This window comes from Engystomops pustulosus, chromosome 2, assembly GCF_040894005.1.
Source record: "Engystomops pustulosus chromosome 2, aEngPut4.maternal, whole genome shotgun sequence".
Taxonomy (NCBI): Eukaryota; Metazoa; Chordata; class Amphibia; order Anura; family Leptodactylidae; genus Engystomops; species Engystomops pustulosus.
The window spans coordinates 36,718,086-36,739,078 of record NC_092412.1 but is presented as its reverse complement, the minus strand read 5'-3'; the positions used below and the strand labels follow the sequence as shown (position 1 = coordinate 36,739,078).

The 20,993-nt window shown below is 40.9% G+C and overlaps 1 protein-coding gene across 3 annotated transcripts in view; it reads right to left on the bottom strand.

Moving 5' to 3' along the window:
- RNF17 (ring finger protein 17) overlaps window positions 1–20,993 on the bottom strand; it is a 77,131-nt gene that overhangs the window by 1,086 nt on the left and 55,052 nt on the right. For all 3 annotated transcript variants that reach the window (XM_072134255.1, XM_072134256.1, XM_072134257.1), the window contains exons 27-38: window positions 20,603–20,693; window positions 19,698–19,819; window positions 16,242–16,525; window positions 15,017–15,183; window positions 12,605–12,724; window positions 11,856–11,936; window positions 10,943–11,068; window positions 9,872–9,928; window positions 9,166–9,282; window positions 4,517–4,649; window positions 4,296–4,431; window positions 3,604–3,793 (exon numbers count right to left, since the gene is read on the bottom strand). In XM_072134255.1, coding sequence (XP_071990356.1) covers window positions 3,604–3,793; window positions 4,296–4,431; window positions 4,517–4,649; window positions 9,166–9,282; window positions 9,872–9,928; window positions 10,943–11,068; window positions 11,856–11,936; window positions 12,605–12,724; window positions 15,017–15,183; window positions 16,242–16,525; window positions 19,698–19,819; window positions 20,603–20,693 — 1,624 coding nt within the window. The remainder of the gene's footprint in view (window positions 1–3,603; window positions 3,794–4,295; window positions 4,432–4,516; window positions 4,650–9,165; window positions 9,283–9,871; window positions 9,929–10,942; window positions 11,069–11,855; window positions 11,937–12,604; window positions 12,725–15,016; window positions 15,184–16,241; window positions 16,526–19,697; window positions 19,820–20,602; window positions 20,694–20,993) is intronic.

Here is a 20,993-nt window from a genome sequence, read left to right as displayed (position 1 = left end):
GCACACAGCTGATCACCTCATGGCTCCCTGCTCACAGCTGATCACCTCATGGCTCCCTGCTCACAGCTGATCACCTCATGGCTCCCTGCTCACAGCTGATCACCTCATGGCTCCCTGCTCACAGCTGATCACCTCATGGCTCCCTGCTCACAGCTGATCACCTCATGGCTCCCTGCTCACAGCTGATCACCTCATGGCTCCCTGCTCACAGCTGATCACCTCATGGCTCCCTGCTCACAGCTGATCACCTCATGGCTCAGTGCCCCAGCACTCATGTGCAGGGAGAAGCCCTCACAAATGTAATAACCAAGCACCTTCATGTTATCTCTCCTCAGCTTTCCCTACACTTGTGTATAACAAACAATCCACACAGACACAAGCTGCAGCCCCCCATCACCTCACACAAGGAAGAGGCAGGAGACACTCTACAAGTCTTCATGCTGTCCTCAGGGGTGAACCTAGCCTCTCTGCTGCCTGAGGCGAACTATAGAAAAACGCCCCCTCCCACGGCCAGCCAAATAGCTAGTTACTATGATTAGTGCAAACAATCAATTGGATCACAATTGATGATCACAAGAAGGAGGGTCCTTGTATTGCAAATTGAAAGAGCAGCTGTTCGCACATGCTCCCTGCTACTTTTCTCATCTCAATGGCACTGTTGGAGATATCCGAGCGCCCAACCCAGCCCTCTCCATCAGTGCCATAGACAATGAACAGAGCGTCAGAGGGCATGTCCTTTCTGGTGTTCCATTCATTTGTTGTACTACAACCACCGTTCTCGTGGTCCTTGACCCCCACTGATCAACAAGTTATCCCATATTGTGTGGGGAATTCATTAAAGGGGTTTTCACACTAAGAAAAGTTAGGGCCTAACTTGCTGATCAGTGGAGTTTTAGAGCTGAGACCCCCATAGATCACGAAAACGAGGGGTCCAACGGGGTCCTATAGACCTCCGTCGGACCCCTTGTTGCTCTGTCAGATTAATGGAGAAGCCGAATGGGCATGATGATTCTGCTCCATTAATCTCTATGGAGCTGACGGAGATCGCCGAGCAATGCGCTCACCGATCTCCGCCAGCTCCATAGAGATCAATGGAGCAGAACGGTCATGCGCAGCCGTCTGCTCCATTAGTCTGACTGAGCAATGTAGGATCCGACGGAGGTCTATGGGACCCCATTGGATCCCTCATTTTCGTGATCTGTTACTCACACAAGCTCTAAGTATACATTACAGACACAAGCACTACATACATGTTACGTACACAAGCTCTACGTATACATTACAGACACAAGCACTACATACATTTTACGTACACAAGCTCTATGTATACATTACAGACACAAGCACTACATACATGTTTCGTACACAAGCTCTATGTATACATTACCGACACAAGCACTACATACATGTTACTGAAACAAACTCTACATATACATTACAGACAGAAGCTCTACTTATTACAGCTCTACATACAAACAGTATTGTACACTTACCTCTCCTGCAGATAGTTAGAGGTGGTCAGGCAGCCAGTAAGGGACATTGTCTCTCCCACCCCAGGATAACAGTGCAGGCTGCAGCAGTAGGGGGGAGCACAGGACAGAGCAGACACTCAGAGCACTTCCTGCTCTTCTCTCTTTTCTTCCCCTGGCTCCCTCCTCCCCTCACCTCTGTTCCGTCTCCTCCAGCAGATAGTGTCATGCAGCAAAAGCTTCCTCTGTGAGAGGGGCTGCTTCCTCTGCACATGAGGTGGTAGGGGACCCCTAGGAGCCACTGACAGCACTTCCCTGGTACACAGAGGCACGGGAATTGTGGGCGGGGCCTCATCAATGAGTGAAGGAAGCGGAGGACCCTGACTGTACTAAGCTGTGCAGCAGCTTTTACTCCACCTGCAGCGCTGCACAGCACAGTTGACAGTCATTCTGTGGCTCCACACTAATGTTGCTCTCTATTGAGCCTGCTACCTCCTACTGACTAACGACCATGGGACATCCCATGGTCATGATTATTTTATCATGACACGTCCTGGCTCAGACTGGCTGCTCTTTGCCGACATCAGTGACCTGCATGATGCCGCCCTCATTGACCACCAGAGGGCGCCGCCTGAGACGAAAGTCTCAACTCGCCTCATGGGTGGTGCGCCCCTGGCTGTCCTGTCATGTGCTGGGGTGTTACTCAGATAGGTAGATGATGGATGGATAGATAGATAAACAATGGGAAGGAGTCGGAGCAGCACAGGTTTCTTGTGGGTGCAAAGCCGTAGATCCTTTGGCAAGGGTCTCAGTAATACGTCCAGGTAAGAGGCAGCACTCCGTATATGGTGAAAAAATACACCAGTTTTTCACCATCTACGGAGTGCTGCTTCTTACCTGGACGTAGATAGATAGATGATAGATATGAGAGATAGATAGATGATAGATAGTTAGATAGATATGAGAGATAGATAGATGATAGATAGATAGATAGATAGATATGAGAGATAGATAGATGATAGATAGATAGATAGATAGATAGATAGATAGATAGATATGAGAGATAGATAGATGATAGATATGAGAGATAGATAGATGATAGATAGATAGATAGATAGATATGAGAGATAGATAGATAGATAGATATGAGAGATAGATAGATGATAGATAGATGATAGATATGAGAGATAGATGATAGATAGATAGATAGATAGATATGAGAGATAGATAGATATGAGAGATAGATAGATTTGAGAGATAGATAGACAGATATACGAGATAGACAGATAGATATACGAGATAGACAGATATACGAGATAGACAGATAGATATACGAGATAGACAGATAGATATACGAGATAGACAGATAGATATACGAGATAGACAGATAGATATACGAGATAGACAGATAGATATACGAGATAGACAGATATACGAGATAGACAGATAGATATACGAGATAGACAGATATACGAGATAGACAGATAGATATACGAGATAGACAGATAGATATACGAGATAGACAGATAGATATACGAGATAGACAGATATACGAGATAGACAGATAGATATACGAGATAGACAGATAGATATACGAGATAGACAGATAGATATACGAGATAGACAGATAGATATACGAGATAGACAGATAGATATACGAGATAGACAGATATACGAGATAGACAGATAGATATGAGAGATAGACAGATAGATAGACAGAAGATAGATAGATATAAGAGATAGATAGATATGAAAGATAGATATGAAAGATAGATATACAGATATGACATGGATAGCTCTGGTGTCATTGGTCAGCAGCAGGCGCTTGTGATGAGGTGACAGGAGGCAGGCTCCGTCCCTCCATCTTGCTAATTGTAGGTTTTTGAGAGCTGGAAACCCTGGTTGCTCTGGGCCAAAAAAGATACTAAATGAGGACCGAAAGGCACAATACTTTGAGGAATGATTCCCAGGGACACCTGGAGCAGAATTATGTATTTTATTTTTTTTTTTGTTCAGAATGACGGTTACACTTTAAATTCTATCCAGTTGCCTCTTATTCAGGAACACTGAATTCAGGGTGTGGAGCTAATTTACTAAGGTTCACAATTCCTCATGTGGTGTGAAATACCCTTACAATGCAAGCAACAGAGAAGGTCTTTTCTGCCACTAAGTCCATCATCTCGGTCAGCGCTCTCATGCTCCACTTTGGGCAGTACGGGACTCTCTGGGTTTCAAAGTCCTCTTTCGGAGGCTTAAATCCGGCCAATTTCACTTTGATCGCTTTTGCTGGATACTCAATAAGTGAAAGAGGAAGCTGAAATATACTAAGGAAAAAACACGTGGAGTCACAGCAGGTCCACCAGCATTACAATGCCTCACCTCACGCCTCTTACCGTATATATTGCAATGCGTTTAACTTAATAATTAATGTTAATATAGTAATAGTAAAGTAATAGTAAAACGCCCGGGTTACCTGTTCTATACACACACAGTTGATCTTATACGTCCCTCACTGTGTGCTCTTATACCAGATACGTACATTTCTTTGTGTGCTGGTCTGCTATCAGGGTCTTACCATAAGGTACTGGCGTCCAGGTGCTTGTTACCCTACTCGCAATTGGACTGTTTCTGTTTAGCTTGTGATATTTTGTACTTTATTTCTTATAATATATATATACATATATATATATATATATATATATATATATATACACACTTTTATATGCAATTGTCAGTGATTGGCCTTGTTACTGTATGTGATAAATTTTCAGTCCGGTCTTACTCTACCCAAAACAACTTTCAAGAATGTACCATGTATCTCATTACCCGCTGGTATCCAGTACTTTTGTAGATCCATAGTCGACAAATTCCACAACACAAGTGACAGGGTCGTAAGATTTAATGGACTGTAATTTTGCTCTATGTATCAAACCGTCTGTGTAAACTGCAAGACACGGCATAGCTGTGGAGAGAGGGAGAGGAGTCAGCATCTCACTAACATATGACAGTCACATGTATCCACTAGACACGGGATGAACACCCCCAACCTGTTCTAAAATCTGTCACGTGTCGCAACTCATTCACTTCAGAGTTGACTTTGTCACGGATGGATGTTAGAGGATCACAGACATCATCCCCAGAGGCATCACTGTGACATTTTTGTAGAATACAGATCCAGACCTAAAAAAAAAAAAGGAAAACATTTGGTAAAACCAAATAATTGATGGTTGTCCACTTTTAGCAAATAATTGTTTTCCTCTAGATCTCTGCTTGTTCTCATTCTATCGGCTAAACTATAGAAAGCTTCATTAGTTACTTATTAGTAGATATAAACTGCTCCCTGGTCATGTGGTCATGTGATGTCACACAGGTGCATGGCTTGCTTTATCAAAAAGCTCGTAGAACGAGCCATGCGCCTGCATGGCTGTTGGTCGGGTGATAAGCTTTTTGATAAAATGAGACGTGCACCTGTGTGACATCACATGACCAGGGATATAACAAGCGGTGCACTTGTGTGACATTGCATGACCATGGGTATAACGAGGCGTGCACCTGTGTGACTTCGCATCTGCAGGCATATAACGAGGCGTGCACCTGTGTGACATCACATGAGCAGGGATTTAACGAGTTGTGCACCTGTGTGACATCCCATAAGCAGGGATATAACAAGCTGTGCACCTGTGTGATATCACATAACCAGGAACATAACGAGGCATGCACCTGTGTGACGTCAAATGACCAGGGAAATAACTAGGCATGCACCTGTGTGACATCACATGACCAGGTATATATCAAGGCGTGCCCCTATGTGACATCACATGACCAGGGAGCGAGTTTATTCATAGGAGGTTAACAATGAAGCTTCGTATAGCCGGGCAGCAAGCTAGAAAACCATGAGGAATTGATACAGAAAGTATATTGGAAAATTGTACAACTTATTAGATATCCATATAACCATATCAATGATTTCCTGAAACGGGACAACTTTAATGCTGATGGTCTATCCATAAAATAGGTTTCTTTTTATATCAACCTATTTACTACACACCACTAACTATATTTAATTAATTTTTTTTAAAAGCATTTTTGATGCAGAAGTCACCTTCAGGTGGAATAAAAGAGAACGCCTCTATAGAAAACATCTTTACATCACTACTGACAATAGGTGATGTCACAGCTTATCTCCTCCTCCCTGTACAATGACCTCTATATAGATAACACTGACCCATCATTACATCACTACTGACAATAGATGATGTCACAGCTTATCTCCTCCCCCTCCCTGTACAATGACCTCTATATAGATAACACTGACCCATCATTACATCACTACTGACAATAGATGATGTCACAGCTTATCTCCTCCCCCTCCCTGTACAATGACCTCTATATAGATAACACTGACCCATCATTACATCACTACTGATAATAGATGATGTCAAAGCTTATCTCATCCCCCTCCCTGTACAATGACCTCTATATAGATAACACTGACCCATCATTACATCACTACTGACAATAGATGATGTCACAGATCATCTCCTCCTCCTCCCTGCACAATGACCTCTATATAGATAACACTGACCCATCATTACATCACTACTGATAATAGATGATGTCACAGCTTATCTCCTCCTCCTCCCTGTACAATGACCTCTATATAGATAGCACTGACCCATCATTACATCAGTACTGACAATAGATGATGTCACAGCTTATCTCCTCCTCCTCCCTGTACAATGACCTCTATATAGATAACACTGACCCATCATTACATCACTACTGACAATAGAGGATGTCACAGCTTATCTCCTCCCCCTCCCTGTACAATGACCTCTATATAGATAACACTGACCCATCATTACATCACTACTGACCATAGAAGATGTCACAGCTTATCTCCTCCCCCTCCTTGTACAATGACCTCTATACAGATAACACTGATCCATCATTACATCACTACTGACAATAGATGATGTCACAGCTTATCTCCTCCCCCTCCCTGTACAATGACCTCTATACAGATAACGCTGACCCATCATTACATCACTACTGACAATAGATGATGTCACAGCTTATCTCCTCCTCCCTGTACAATGACCTCTATACAGATAACACTGATCCATCATTACATCACTACTGACAATAGATGATGTCACAGCTTATCTCCTCCCCCTCCCTGTACAATGACCTCTATATAGATAACACTGACCCATCATTACATCACTACTGACAATAGATGATGTCACAGCTTATCTCCTCCCCCTCCCTGTACAATGACATCTATATAGATAACACTGACCCATCATTACATCACTACTGACAATAGATGATGTCACAGCTTATCTCCACCCCCCCTGTACAATGACCTCTATACAGATAACACTGACCCATCATTACATCACTACTGACAATAGATGATGTCACAGCTTATCTCCTCCCCCTCCCTGTACAATGACTTCTATATAGATAACACTGACCCATCATTACATCACTACTGACAATAGATGATGTCACAGCTTATCTCCTCCCCCTCCCTGTACAATGACTTCTATATAGATAACACTGACCCATCATTACATCACTACTGACAATAGATGATGTCACAGCTTATCTCCTCCCCCTCCCTGTACAATGACTTCTATATAGATAACACTGACCCATCATTACATCACTACTGACAATAGATGATGTCACAGCTTATCTCCACCCCCCCTGTACAATGACCTCTATACAGATAACACTGACCCATCATTACATCACTACTGACAATAGATGATGTCACAGCTTATCTCCTCCCCCTCCCTGTACAATGACTTCTATATAGATAACACTGACCCATCATTACATCACTACTGACAATAGATGATGTCACAGCTTATCTCCGCCTCCTCCCTATACAATGACCTGCAGTGCCTGTAAGGTCATGTTTGTGACGGTATATTTAAGGCAGTGTCAGCCTATGCTTGTGCTTCAGTATTGCAGGGTATTATCACGAACAAGCAATCAGATGATTGCTTGTTCATGTCCCATTGTGGAAGTAATAAAAAAGTTTTTTTAAAAATGTGATTCAATAAAAAAAAAAATTAATAAATTAATAAAAATGCACCAAATCCCCATTAACACATAAAATTACATATAATGTGAAAAGGGTCAAAATCATAACACAATCTCCATACATATAGTATCACTGCATTCGTAACGACCCATAAAATAAAAATAAATCATTATTGAACCTGCACAAGGAACGTTGTAAAAAATATTTTTCAAAAGCCCACCAAAAATTATGATTTTTACGGATTTCATTTCACAAAAATGCAATAAAAAGTTATCAAAAATGCATATCTAATCCAGAATGATACTGGTGCAAAGTTCACATATCCCGCAAAAAAACAAACCATCAATCAGCTCCGTAACCAAATAAATGTAAAATGTTATGCCACTTGGAGGACGCGATACAAGAATGACAGATTTTTTTTCCCACACTAGGATTTAGTTTATAAGTTTAGTAAAGCGCAAGAAAAAATATATCTAAGTCTGGTATCCACGTCATCGCATTGAGCCACAGAATAAAGATAACATGTTTATTAGGCTATACAGTGAACACCAAAATAAAAAAAACGATGACAGAATTGATGCATTTCTACGCCTTCGTTCCCCAAAAAAGTTAATACATTTTCAACAATAGGGCATAACAACCCAAAAATAGTATCAATGGAATGCATGTGGCCCCATTAGAAACTAAAATTTTATAGCCTACAAAAGGGGGCAATGAGGAAACTAAAATCTACTAAGTTCTATAGGATGAAACTGGCAGCTGCATGGCGCTCCTTCCCTACGTTGCCTCGCTGTGCGCTCATAAAACAAGCAATGGCCACATGTAGGGGGTTTTCGGGAGAAAATGCATAAAATATTTTAAGATGGGTTTTCTCTTTTTATATTTTAGGAATGTGTAAATTTTAGGGCTAAATGAATGTACAACGGACAAAATTAGACCATTCTAAATTTAAGTGTGTTTTAAAGATTACGCAGCGGGCAAAAGTTTAAAAACTTCCTAAAAGCTGTTTCTAGTAGTTTGAGGGGTGTCATTTTGAAAATGGGGGCGGGAGGATGGTGTCAAAGGGGGATTCAAATACTTTATATTTTAAACTCATTTAAAAAAAAAAAAGAAAAAATTTTATCCCCAAAATTTTAATGTAGAAATTTTGTGAAAAAAAACAGAAATTCTCTGTTCGCTTTGTAAGATGTCCACCACCCTATACCAATAAAAGGACTTGTGAAAATATAAAGTTGAGATATGTGAAATACAAAAGCATCTCATTTCGGTGGTAAAACAGATCAGTACAGATTTTGAAATGACGAATTTCTGAACCCCCCCCCCCAAAAAAAACCGCAAGACATTTGAACGTTGACGTACTGTGTGTCATGTAAAAACAATCACAAAATCATTGTGGTAAGTTAAAGTGTTCAAAATGTATAACCATATAAAGCAACAAATGTCAGATTACAAAAAAAAAAAAAAAATAAGCTGAGAAACGGTATAAACTGGCTGCATCCTGAAGGGGTTAAATTAGAAAAATCTACAATCCTAAAATAAAAACAAATGGAAAGAAGGGTCATTTTATATAACCAGATGGCGAAACGTCCCAAAAAGTAACCTGGTGATATAATGTTGTTTAATAGATGATGCACTTACAATGTCAGGTGTTTCGAGGTGCGTGACTTTCACCTTGCAGAGTTCTCCAGGAGGGGGTAAAGCTTCTGTAGAGTACATGGGCAGTAAAGGAGTTTCCATGTCATTTTTCAGCAAATCCTACAAAATAAGTTCAAATACACAAGTATTACACATATTATTAGTATGAAATCTGTGAGGAGATTCCTAGACGATGATTCTTTACTGTAAGAGCGGTGAGACTATGGATCTCTCAGCCACAGGATGTTGTAATGGCTGATACTTTGTACATGTGTAAGAGAGGCCTTTATGGAGACCAAAAATATCACAAGGTATGGGAACAAAACATTTTGTTAATTTGATGTTGATCCAGGAATTATATTATATTATTAAGGGGGCCATGCTGGGCATTTCATTAATGAGTGGAGGCTGCTTTTATTTAAGAGTAGTTGCTGTATTTCACATCCTAGGCTTATACTTGAGTCAATGTTTCCCCAGTATTTCGTGATAAAATTAGGTGCCTTGGTTTATATTCGGGTATATACGGTATATATTTTTCTTATGACTATTACTACACATATCTTATTTTGTCTGTGTTTGTCATCTGTGTGTCCACATTATTGTAGGGGACGGGGGCAGCGGGAATTATCAATTAATACAGTTGAATCAATTTCCAATTCCAAGTTAGACAATAGAGTAATTTGGCTAAAAGTCTAAAATAACAATTTACCTCAAAATCGTTTTTCCAAATTTTCTCGAGAGGAATGTCTATACTACAGTTCATCTCCTGAAATAAATAGAGAATTGATTTGGATATTGGCCTGTAGATAAAGCCTGCAGATAAAGTGTGAAAATACATTGCCGTTGATACATGTATCATATGCCCAGCCCCCAGAACCAGAGATATTCAATGTTATATTTACACACCAAAGAAATAGAAACATGGTATAGTGATCAGTGGCACTATGTAATCAAAGAACGTCAAAAGGTGTCCCAGCATGTCCAGGTTTCGTTAAATTTGTCAGTGGTATGGCGAAGAAGAGGAGTAAGATGTTCCATAGATCTAAGATCTTAGAGACAGTTATATAAATCCAGCAATGACGGTGGAACAGTTTGCCTTCGATATAAAGCCATCAAACTCATATATGAAGGAACAACTGGGCACTAGGACCCTGAAAGGAGCTAGAGTATAGATTAACCCCTGTACATAGTGGAGCTGTTAAGGATGTATGATCACGGGGTGATCCCTCTTCATACAGACTTGGGGTTTGCTGTATCATGCATCAAACACCCAGCGGTAACACGCGCAACCTTGGGAAGATTGTTGCTTTTAGTGACGTCATCAGGGGGTCTGTATCAGACTACAGGACATGTCTTTAGGAGTGATCTGAAACTGCCTGTGTATTACAGGCAGTTGGGAAGAAAGAGTCTTCCTTAACGGAGACTTTGCCAATTAAACCTGCCTTATAGGCGTGTGGAGACTTATAGCCCTGGATGCTCCATTGGGGAATTCTGGGAAAATATGCAAATCAGTTTTCCAGTATAGAATAAGGAGTAGCTAAAAGAGTCCTAGGTTTTTATGAATATTGTTCCTTTTTTTTTTTGCACCGCAAAACTATAATAAAAAAAAAAATTGTGTCCTAACAGTTATTACCACATGGGACAATTATTTTTATGTTACAGTAGTAATGACGTTGTTGAACTGCAGTGTATACCTAGTGTATTATAATTATTATTATTTTTTTTAATTCAATAATGAAAACAACCACTTAAAAGCGCACCATACACTATAGCGACTTACTGCGTTGTTGTTTTTCTCGCAACCTACGCGAATTCCATGGTTGTACAGCTCCAAAATAGCAGAGACTGAAGCACCTCCACAATATATATGAACAGATGCAATACCACGAGAATCGTCTGGAGACTCCTGCGGAATGTTAAGTGTTACGTGAAATTATGAGTTAGTATTCAAGGATTTCAGCTGTATAAATCAGGGGCTGGGGAGGGTGGGTGCATCTGATTTACAGCTTCCCTGGCGATCAGATGCCTGATGCAATCAAGAAATACTTCTGCATCAAAGGACAATGGGGCTCATTTACTTACCCAGTCCAGTCGCAATCCAGTGACACGTTCTCCGACGAGGATTCGGGTTCTTCCGGGATTCACTAAGGTCATGCGCCCGATGTCCACCAGGTGTCGCTGCTCGCAGAAGTTCACCTTCTTCTCCTTGGTGCATGTAAGTGCTGATCTTGCGACACATTTTTTTAAAAAATACCCCCGATTTCCGTTGCATGCAAGCTGGCGCCGATGCGATACCATCCGATCGCGTTCGCAAAAAACCCGGGGCAATTCAGGGACAAACGGCGCAAAACGGTAATATTCGGTAAACCCGGCGATTCAGCCTCTTAGTAAATGAGCCCCAATGACTGTTAGCCCCAATACCCCAGAAAACAATTAACTAGAGAACTGTAGGAAGGGCTTCTCTAGAATTTAGGGGGTTTTCACTATAGTGATTCTCTTTGGATGTTTCAACTAAAGCATATCCAATACCCAAAAGACTTGTTATTCAGATATTAGAGCTATGCAGCCTCTTTACTTACAGTCTAAGACAACTCTTCTAAACACCATGTTTTTGCAACTTTGCCCTAAGTGCCCTCCAGTAGACTCAATAAACCCAATAAACCCTAATACACAAAAAAAAAAAGAATAAATACCACAACACGAATGGTGACAATTCTCTCCGACAGAAGTTCTTTAAGAAGCTGAATTGCATCCGGCTGCCAATGGTCACCGACCTGATAAATCAAACAATAAATATTAAAACGCAGTTTCGAAAAAAAAAAATTTGCCATCAAAGGGATTTATTTTCAGTAAAATAATTGAAAATATCCACAGATAAGGTCTTCATTATTAGATTGGTGGGATACAAGGCCCAGCATAGATTAGCTGTTTTTAGTAGATGGTAAGCAGACAGCTCCATTCTTTGTCGTGTGGTCAGACCAGGTTACAGCAGATGAGTTCCCATTTGAACTAAAGTCAAGATGCAGTGACTCAGATGTAGAGACATTCCTTCCCACTGCCTTATTCCTCTGATCTGAAGCGGAGAAGCTTCAGTACTGAGCATGTACAAAAAGTGCAGCACACATTCATCTCAACTAAAAGCCTAGAAGAGGGATGCACGACCCATTCTGAGGTGTTAAGCCATTTGGATATTGATGTCCTACTCTACGGGTAGGCGACCAGTATTTTTACCCTGGATTTTATATGAAATGTGGCAAAATTAATAACGAGGCTCGCGTGGCTCAGGTGATATACGCTACCAGGTTAGAAGACTTTACATACAACTAAAGCTCTTATTTGTGAAATGTTGTTCTAGAATTAAAGCTACCCTTTAACGCTGAAAAAGTTATTCATTGATCATCTTATAGGAATGTGGAGGACATGGTTACTAATAAGCACTTACAGGGAGAATATCATTCAGCTGGCAAGGTATACAAAACCGTGGAATGTGTGGATTATACACAGATGGATAGAGGTGGCATTTTGGAAGTTTTTCTGTAATTCCGTAATCTTCATACTGCACCTACAAAATGAGACAAAGAGAAAAGATAAACATATAAAAATGTGCTAAAAGGCGTCTTTCTTCATTTTACACCGATGGCTTTTCCTTAGGTTGTGGCTGTCAATGTGTAAGATTATAATCTCTGCCTTACAGTGCATGTTGTTTTTTACTGTCCTGTACATAATTACTCAAAGCGGCTCTCTGTAAGGTAAGACTGCAGCCACTATCCGCTCCATTTATCTGTGGGCATCTAGCAGCAAAGAGAGAAGACTATTTACAGGACAATGTAGGGGAAAGATACGTAATCTACAGCAGATCACTGTAAAGTGTTGTGCAAGACTGTGTGCAGTAGCTACCCTGTTTCCCTGAAAATAAGACAGTGGGGCTCATTTACTAAGGGTCCGAATACCGAACTGGTATCCCGACGATTTCCACCGGGATTTTGGCGCAACCGCACCGGGTTGCATGCGACAGAAATTGGAAAAAACGCGATATTTAAAAAAAAAAAAAAAGTGTCGCTTGACACATGCTTACCTGCACCAAGAAATAGAAGCTGAACTCTGGTGAATTCCAGTGAACCTTAGTGAATCCCGGGCCGGACCCAAATCAGCGTCGGAGAACCCGCCGCTGGAATGCGACTGGACCGGCTAAATAAATCTGCCCCAGTGTCTTACATTAATTTTTGCTCCTAAACAGGTGCTAGGTCTTATTTTCAGGGGATGTCGTATATTTCCATGAAAAATAATTTGCATTTATTGTTGGACAAAGAAATCTACTTCTCTAACATCCTTATAACTCTCCAAACTTATTTCATGCTGAAATTCTTGTGACTACATTTCTATTGGAATCATTGGCCCCCAATCTCTCATGTTTAGCAATGGCACTTTCTTTAAATGATCCCCCTTCTTGTCAGCACTTCTTGTCCAGGTAGCTGCACATTTGCATCCCAACAGTCATATTTTATCCCACGATTTCTTCCCGCATGTCACAACCTCTTGTGGTATCTAAATGATCTACTAATACTAATGTACAACACGGGGGAGCTGCTGCAATGGCAGGGGAGGCCTTATATTTCTAAGCTTGAACAAAATTCTACTAGATCTTATTTTCGGGGGATGTCCTATTTTAGGACACAGGAAACAGGGTATCATCACGGGATAGAGAGCAGATCATCTACAGGAGGTCACAAAACATTGTATGTGAAGATCAGCAATACCAGATGATCACCGCACAGTGGCGCACATTTACTTACCTGATCCGGAGGAGTTCCCGAAAGTGCACTGTGCCGCAATTCACTAAGATCGTGCGTCCGATATCCTGCATGTGTCGCTCCCCGCTCGAGTCCGACGGAGTTCACAATCTTCCTCCCGGTGTATGTAAGTGCATGTCTTGAGACACAAGTTAAATCCTGCGGTTTGGATTGCCTGACGCCCCGCCCCCGATTTGTGACGCATGAAAACTGGCACGATTGCGCCAAAATCCGATCACGTGCAACACAATCGCTTGCTTACTACCAATTCCGGCAGTGCGATCCACATAAACGTCGGAAAACCCGACAGAAATGCGATCCCCGGACCCTTAGTAAATAAGCCCCAATGTGCCCCATGTTGGTGTCTCAGGTCTTTTTTTTTTTTTTTTAAACAATATGTTCAGCTGTGTGGTTACCTTCAGATGAAGGACTGTAATGGTAATGCGGTATAATAATAATCTTTCTATAGCACCATCAAATTCTGCAGCGCATTACAAATCAGTATAAAGGTCCAAGCACTCTAACATATGGGGGACGTATATACATCCCCCATAGTTGTCTATAGCATCCGCAGCGTTCTCTATCATTGGCCGTAAGAACGTGTGGTGTGGCTCTATTCTCTATGGAGAGAGGAAGGGCGACAGCACGCCCGATGTGTGCCCGTACAGCTACGGACGGGTATACGTCAGTGTGCATGAGCCCTAAATGTAACTACTAAACAGCTTGCGTAGATACATTTATGCAGCAATAAATTACATTTTGGCCCTTTTTGGGCAACCACAAGGCTGATGTGCCCTCTGTGAAAATGAGTTTGACACCTCTGATTTACAGGAACTCACGTCACAGCATAGGGGAAAATCATTAACAGCACATCACTGTCCAGTGTTTTGGAAGACTGTATACAGCAGCTTACAACGCTGTATAGAGAACTACAGGAGCTCAAGACACAATGTAGGAGGAAGATCATCTACAGCAGATCACAGAATTGCAGAAGAGCCATAGATATTTAATTTTCACTATATTTTAAAATGTAAAGATGTGCACTGTAAAGAATCTATACATACCGTTATCATATCTCCACCCAGTATGTCAAGAACCTTTCCTCGGTATAACATGGAATCAAACCCATTTACTAGACAGCCTTCACCTTTCTGCCAAGAATAGGGTGCCAATAAACCTAGGCATTTGAATGAATTTTGGATTTCAAGCGTTAGCATGGCAAGCTCGTTTTCTGAAACAAAGAAAAAAATAGTAAGTACAACATGTCCAAGAGCACCGATACAGCATAATATAATTTGTATACCAAAGGCTCATTACATCTGGGATCAGATGATCGATGCTCTTGTTTCATTATACATTAGAAGAAATATAAGGATCGTTGAATATGGGATACAAATATTTTGCAGGGCCCCCAGTGAATAATAATGCTCAAATATAAGAAACTCATTTTTTTCAGATTGGATCCGGCTTGTGGTTCTGTGAGCTACAGAGTTACGGACATCGTTGGAAATGCGAGCTGCAGATAAAAATCCACACCATTTTCTTGACTGTCTGTATCTCGGGTTATCACAGAACCACAAGCCTGATGTGATATGAAACACAAGATACTCTTTAATATCCAAAAGAATGTTTCTAGGTATTAACCGAAAATAGGGGAGCATAAAGTGACAATTACCTGCAGCCTCATCTTGACTCATTTCAGATAAAATATGACTCTTCTCAGCTAATTTGCACATGACTTTGGACACGATTTTTCAAAATTATTTATAGTTAAACAGATGAGATTTCACAGAAAAGAGGGAATTCTAGAAAGAACATTTCATACCCTACCCAAGGAGGCTGGTAGTTTAATGGGAGTGAAATTTGGTGACAGAGACCATTTAAGAGAAATTACAATTATGCCAGAATGTGGAGCTGCACCTATTTAAGAATGCAAAGAGTTGAAGTTGATGAAAAGTCAAAAGTCAAGTAGTTGTCCCAATTTACGGGATTAGTGGTTGGACATCCAAGGATCACAAGAACAGGGGTCTGTTCTTCTCCTAAAAGAACAGAGCAGCTGGTCGCAGCTCTAGTCATCTCTATGGCACAGACTCGGAAAACCGAGCAAAGTACTGTACTGTATGATTTGATTTTTTAATACTTTTTACAGGATGCGTAAATTTTAATGATGTATATAACATTTATTATACTAGATTGTAGTCCATTTGTCAAATACTGCCTTAAAAAAAGCGCAATCCAGGTGAATGTAAACAGTCTAAGCATTAGTGTCGTGTTAATAACTGGTATTACCCAAACACTCCTGGATGACATATAAGGTTCCGTCTTCAGCAATGTGACTGACTTTAGCGGAAAATGTCTTGTCATTAGGGAGCAGGGGCGGCAGGTACGGTTCTTCAACCACCCGCTCCATCACTGGCTCTGCCGTGTTATTTTGCTGGCTTCTTGTCGCGGGACACTCGGCCTCTGATTCACATGAAAGGTCTTTCACTGGTTCTTGCTCTGAAGGACACGTTTTGTCAGATAATTTGGTACTTTTATCATTAATTTCAGAGCTGGAAGAGCTGGAGTTCACCCTGTGAATAAAATATATGAGGTATTCAAGATGCATAACATGTAATAGCAATACACACAGGGATTAGGTTGAAGGGTGGCGATTCATCAAAGTTATTGGTCATTGTCATATTCAGTAGAAATTATTTATTTTTTAATATTCTACGCATATTATCCCAGATATCCTGAGAATGTTAGATTAGCACCTAAGCTGTGTCCAGGTGGACAAACATTCTTAAGTGCTAATTACCCAACGTGCTCTGAAAAGCCATCTCTTTAAGCAGGACTTTCACACTCGCTAACTGCATGAAACTTCAACGCTCTCTTTACAAATCCATTTTATGTCCTCCTTCTGTCTGTTATCCAGCAAACACCAGATATATTCCAAGCTCCAGGCTTCTCTGCAGCCCCAGCTTCCTTTATATTCATTAAAATATTTTATGCCTTTCCCAATGGCTGGACCTTTGTACAAGCTCTTATACCTCTTGTGTCACCCCCTCATCCTCATAGACTGTAAGCTCTTGTGTCTCCCCCTCATCCTCATAGACTGTAAGCTCTTGTGTCCTCCCTCATCCTCATAGACTGTAAGCTCTTGTGTCTCCTCTTCATCCTCATAGACTGTAAGCTCTTGTGTCACCCCCTCATCCTCATACACTGTAAGCTCTTGTGTCTCCCCCTCATCCTCATACACTGTAAGCTCTTGTTTCTCCCCCTCATCCTCATAGACTGTAAGCTCTTGTGTCTCCCCCTCATCCTCATAGACTGTAAGCTCTTTTGTCTCCTCTTCATCCTCATAGACTGTAAGCTCTTGTGTCACCCCCTCATCCTCATACACTGTAAGCTCTTGTGTCTCCCCCTCATCCTCATAGACTGTAAGCTCTTGTGTCTCCCCCTCATCCTCATAGACTGTAAGCTCTTGTTTCTCCTCTTCATCCTCATAGACTGTAAGCTCTTGTGTTGCCCCCTCATCCTCATAGACTGTAAGCTCTTGTGTCTCCCCCTCATCCTCATAGACTGTAAGCTCTTGTGTCACCCCCTCATCCTCATGGACTGTAAGCTCTTGTGTCACCCCCTCATCCTCATAGACTGTAAGCTCTTGTGTCACCCCCTCATCCTCATAGACTGTAAGCTCTTGTGTCACCCCCTCATCCTCATAGACTGTAAGCTCTTGTGTCTCCCCCTCATCCTCATAGACTGTAAGCTCTTGTGTCCCTACCATCAGCCTCATAGACTGTAAGCTCTTGTGTCTCCTCTTCATCCTCATAGACTGTAAGCTCTTGTGTCACCCCTCATCCTCATAGACTGTAAGCTCTTGTGTCACCTCCTCATCCTCATAGACTGTAAGCTCTTGTGTCAACCCCTCATCCTTATAGACTGTAGGATCTTGTGTCACCCCCTCATCCCCATAGACTGTAAGCTCTTGTGTCAGCCCCTCATCCTCATAGACTGTAAGCTCTTGTGTCACCCTCTCATCCTCATAGACTGTAAGCTCTTGTGTCATGTTTTTCTCCCTGCTGAGGCATTTGAACGGTCAAAAAACAACAGAATAGTCCCCTTTATTATAGGATTAGGGTCATGGGATAAAGTGGTAGCACAATTTTTTGTCAGAAATATTGGTTCTCACACACAATTTCAATCTGGGTTTCATCAAACAAAATGGCGTCTCATCATCTCCAAAGACCTACTCATATCTCCTCCCACAGGGTTTCCTAGCAACTGCCCAACATGGCTCCTCAGCAGCAGCCCTTATTTTTAGCTCTAATTTTAGGGCTGGAGAGACAGATCCATACCCCAAATACCCACACACTGTACCGGGAACAACAAAGGGCAGTGTTTGTGCCCCCTTGGATGTCAGTGAATAGGTTCTCATTACCTGCTAAGGGGTTTGAGAGTTGCACTGGCATCACTATAGGCACCCGCAGCAGTGATGGCACCCAGGGGCCTTATAAAGACATGTGTATATCTGTATCCATTGTACCCTGCAGGACACAAACCTTAATGGGTTTGGCCCCTTTTCCCTGTCCCGACAAGAAATTAATCTTATATACAGGCAGTTACGTACAAGATAGGTTTCTGTACCTTTGTTCTGAAGTTGAATTTGTATGCAAGTCGAAACTGTATGTTTTATAATTGTAACCCCAGCCAGAATTTTTTTTGGTCTCTATGACTACTGGATTTTAATTTCAAAATGTTGGGTTGTTATAAGAACCAGGATTAATAATAAATCTAAATTACAGACAGTGATAACTCTTACAGCTGATCATTGTAGCCTGGGACTAAAATACAGTAAATTACCAAAATCCAGAGGCCCGTTTGTAACTAGGGGTTGTCTGTAAGTCAAGTGTTCTTAAGTAGGGGGCAACCTGTATTTTAATACTATCATAAAGGTCCTGGCAGGGCGATTGCTCATGGAGAGATCACATGATCCTCCATCTGCAGACATGTTATGGACAGGAATGTCTGGCTGATGAGGTAAAAGACAGGAGGTTTCACTTTACATATCAAGAAAGCAGAACAGAACTATTAATAGATGTATATTGGTAAATTACTTAATATCCTGCCCCCCACACATCACAGAAAACATGAGGTAAAGTGGCCAATCCAGTATATTATATGTGTGATTAGTCATACATGATTATCTGGAGCATTAAAGTGAATGTGACTAGGAAAAAGTCATCTAGATGATGCGTTTTTTACCCCCTCACACAGAAAATGTTGTGTCATGTAGGCAATAAATTAAGACGTGACCTTTCTGTCAAGGCCATACATTTTATTCCCTATATATTTTTTTTTACATTGCAATCATTGGGCTTTTGAACATCCACATGAAACCCTTAGTTTGATGTGGATTTGATGAAAATTTTGCTGCAAATGATGTCAGATAAAATGGGGAAAAAAAGAGGTGTAAAACTACATCTAAAAACGCAAAAAACACACTGCACGTAATCTAAAGCCTCATGGAAAATGCACATAAAAAATTTTTGTGCATGACAATCTGCAACATATGCAAATGTATTTTTTTTTTCTACAGGCTGAGCGGTATAAATAACAGTAGGACCACCATAGACTATATTTTAAAAAAATACCCCATGAAAATATCTCAGCAAAAAAAAAGGCAGTATACTCTAATAGACAAAGGTGCCAGAATCTAAGTTGTAGATATTATCGGAGATATACAAAGCCACCAGTACAGACCTTTTTCTATCTCTCAGTGCCAATCCCCTTTTCACCAAGAATTCAGAGATATCCACCAGCTGGTGCTCTTCATTCTTGGACATAATTTTAACTGGTAATGGCCAATATGACGTATTATCATCCTAAAGAAAGGAAAACATACCATTAAATTGAAGTTAGATGTTAAATACAAGGTTGGCTGCATAAAACAATACTGTATATCAAATAGTTTGTAGCTAAGCAAACATGCCACCACACAAAGCATCACATGTCCCTGTACAGTAATGTTGTCTTGTTCACACTAGGGTCTTTAATGAGGTAAAATCTGCTGATGGGTTCACTATAAGCTACTAGTTTACCCTCAGGTGGGGTACTGAATATCCTTCTCGAATAACCTCATTTATGTGCAAATGAGTTGAGAAGAGTCAAGTTTAGAGGCTGCAGAGGGAGCGTCACTTCAGACGTCCCTATCAGTCCTAGTACCTGTACATTGAAAGATGGTGTCATATTAATATTATCTTTCTGATCATATTATAACAGAGATGAAAATACAGTTTAAAACTTTGTTTACAACTGACACGTTTGTAGATGCTATACAATCAAAGTGACTCTGCCCCTACAGCCTCTCATCTTGACTAATCTCAGGCAAATATGACTTTTCTCATTGTCGCATGACTTTGAAGGTTTTTTTTAATGTATATAAAGATTACGGTAATCTATATAAAGATTAATCTATTTAAAGATTATTAATAATTTTGGATCAAACTCACTTATGGGCAACAGTCTTTAGTGAATCAATGCCGAAATTACCCAGTGTCTGACTGAGCCATCAATTCCTGTTTAAGAGAACCTAGAGACTGGCAGGGGACCCTAGAAGCATTGAAGCTGGAGAGAGTGAATACCAGGACTGATAGTATTACACTCACTTCGAGAATCATTGTGACGGTGGCTCCGCCAAGGTATCCAGAGAGGAAGTCACAAGCAGTTGCGGTCCAGTTCTGACTTCCTCCAGCCGGCCTGCAAAACAAGGAAAGTACAGAATAGAAGAGCTTTGAACGCTGTCACCAAGCTCCCTCCCTGATAACAATTTTACACATGTACTGTATGTGAGTACTGTATGTTAAAAAAAATTAAGTTGAAGATTTTAGAAGAATGGTGAGTGCCATCCGATACTTCTTTATTTCTTAGATATGTCCTATAAAGACCGGCTATACATAAAGGATAGAGCACCGCAGCTTCAAAAGTATCCTATGTTTAAAACCTAGCTAAATTTTTTGCCAATGGTTCCCATATACGCGAGATGTGAGTGAATAGTGG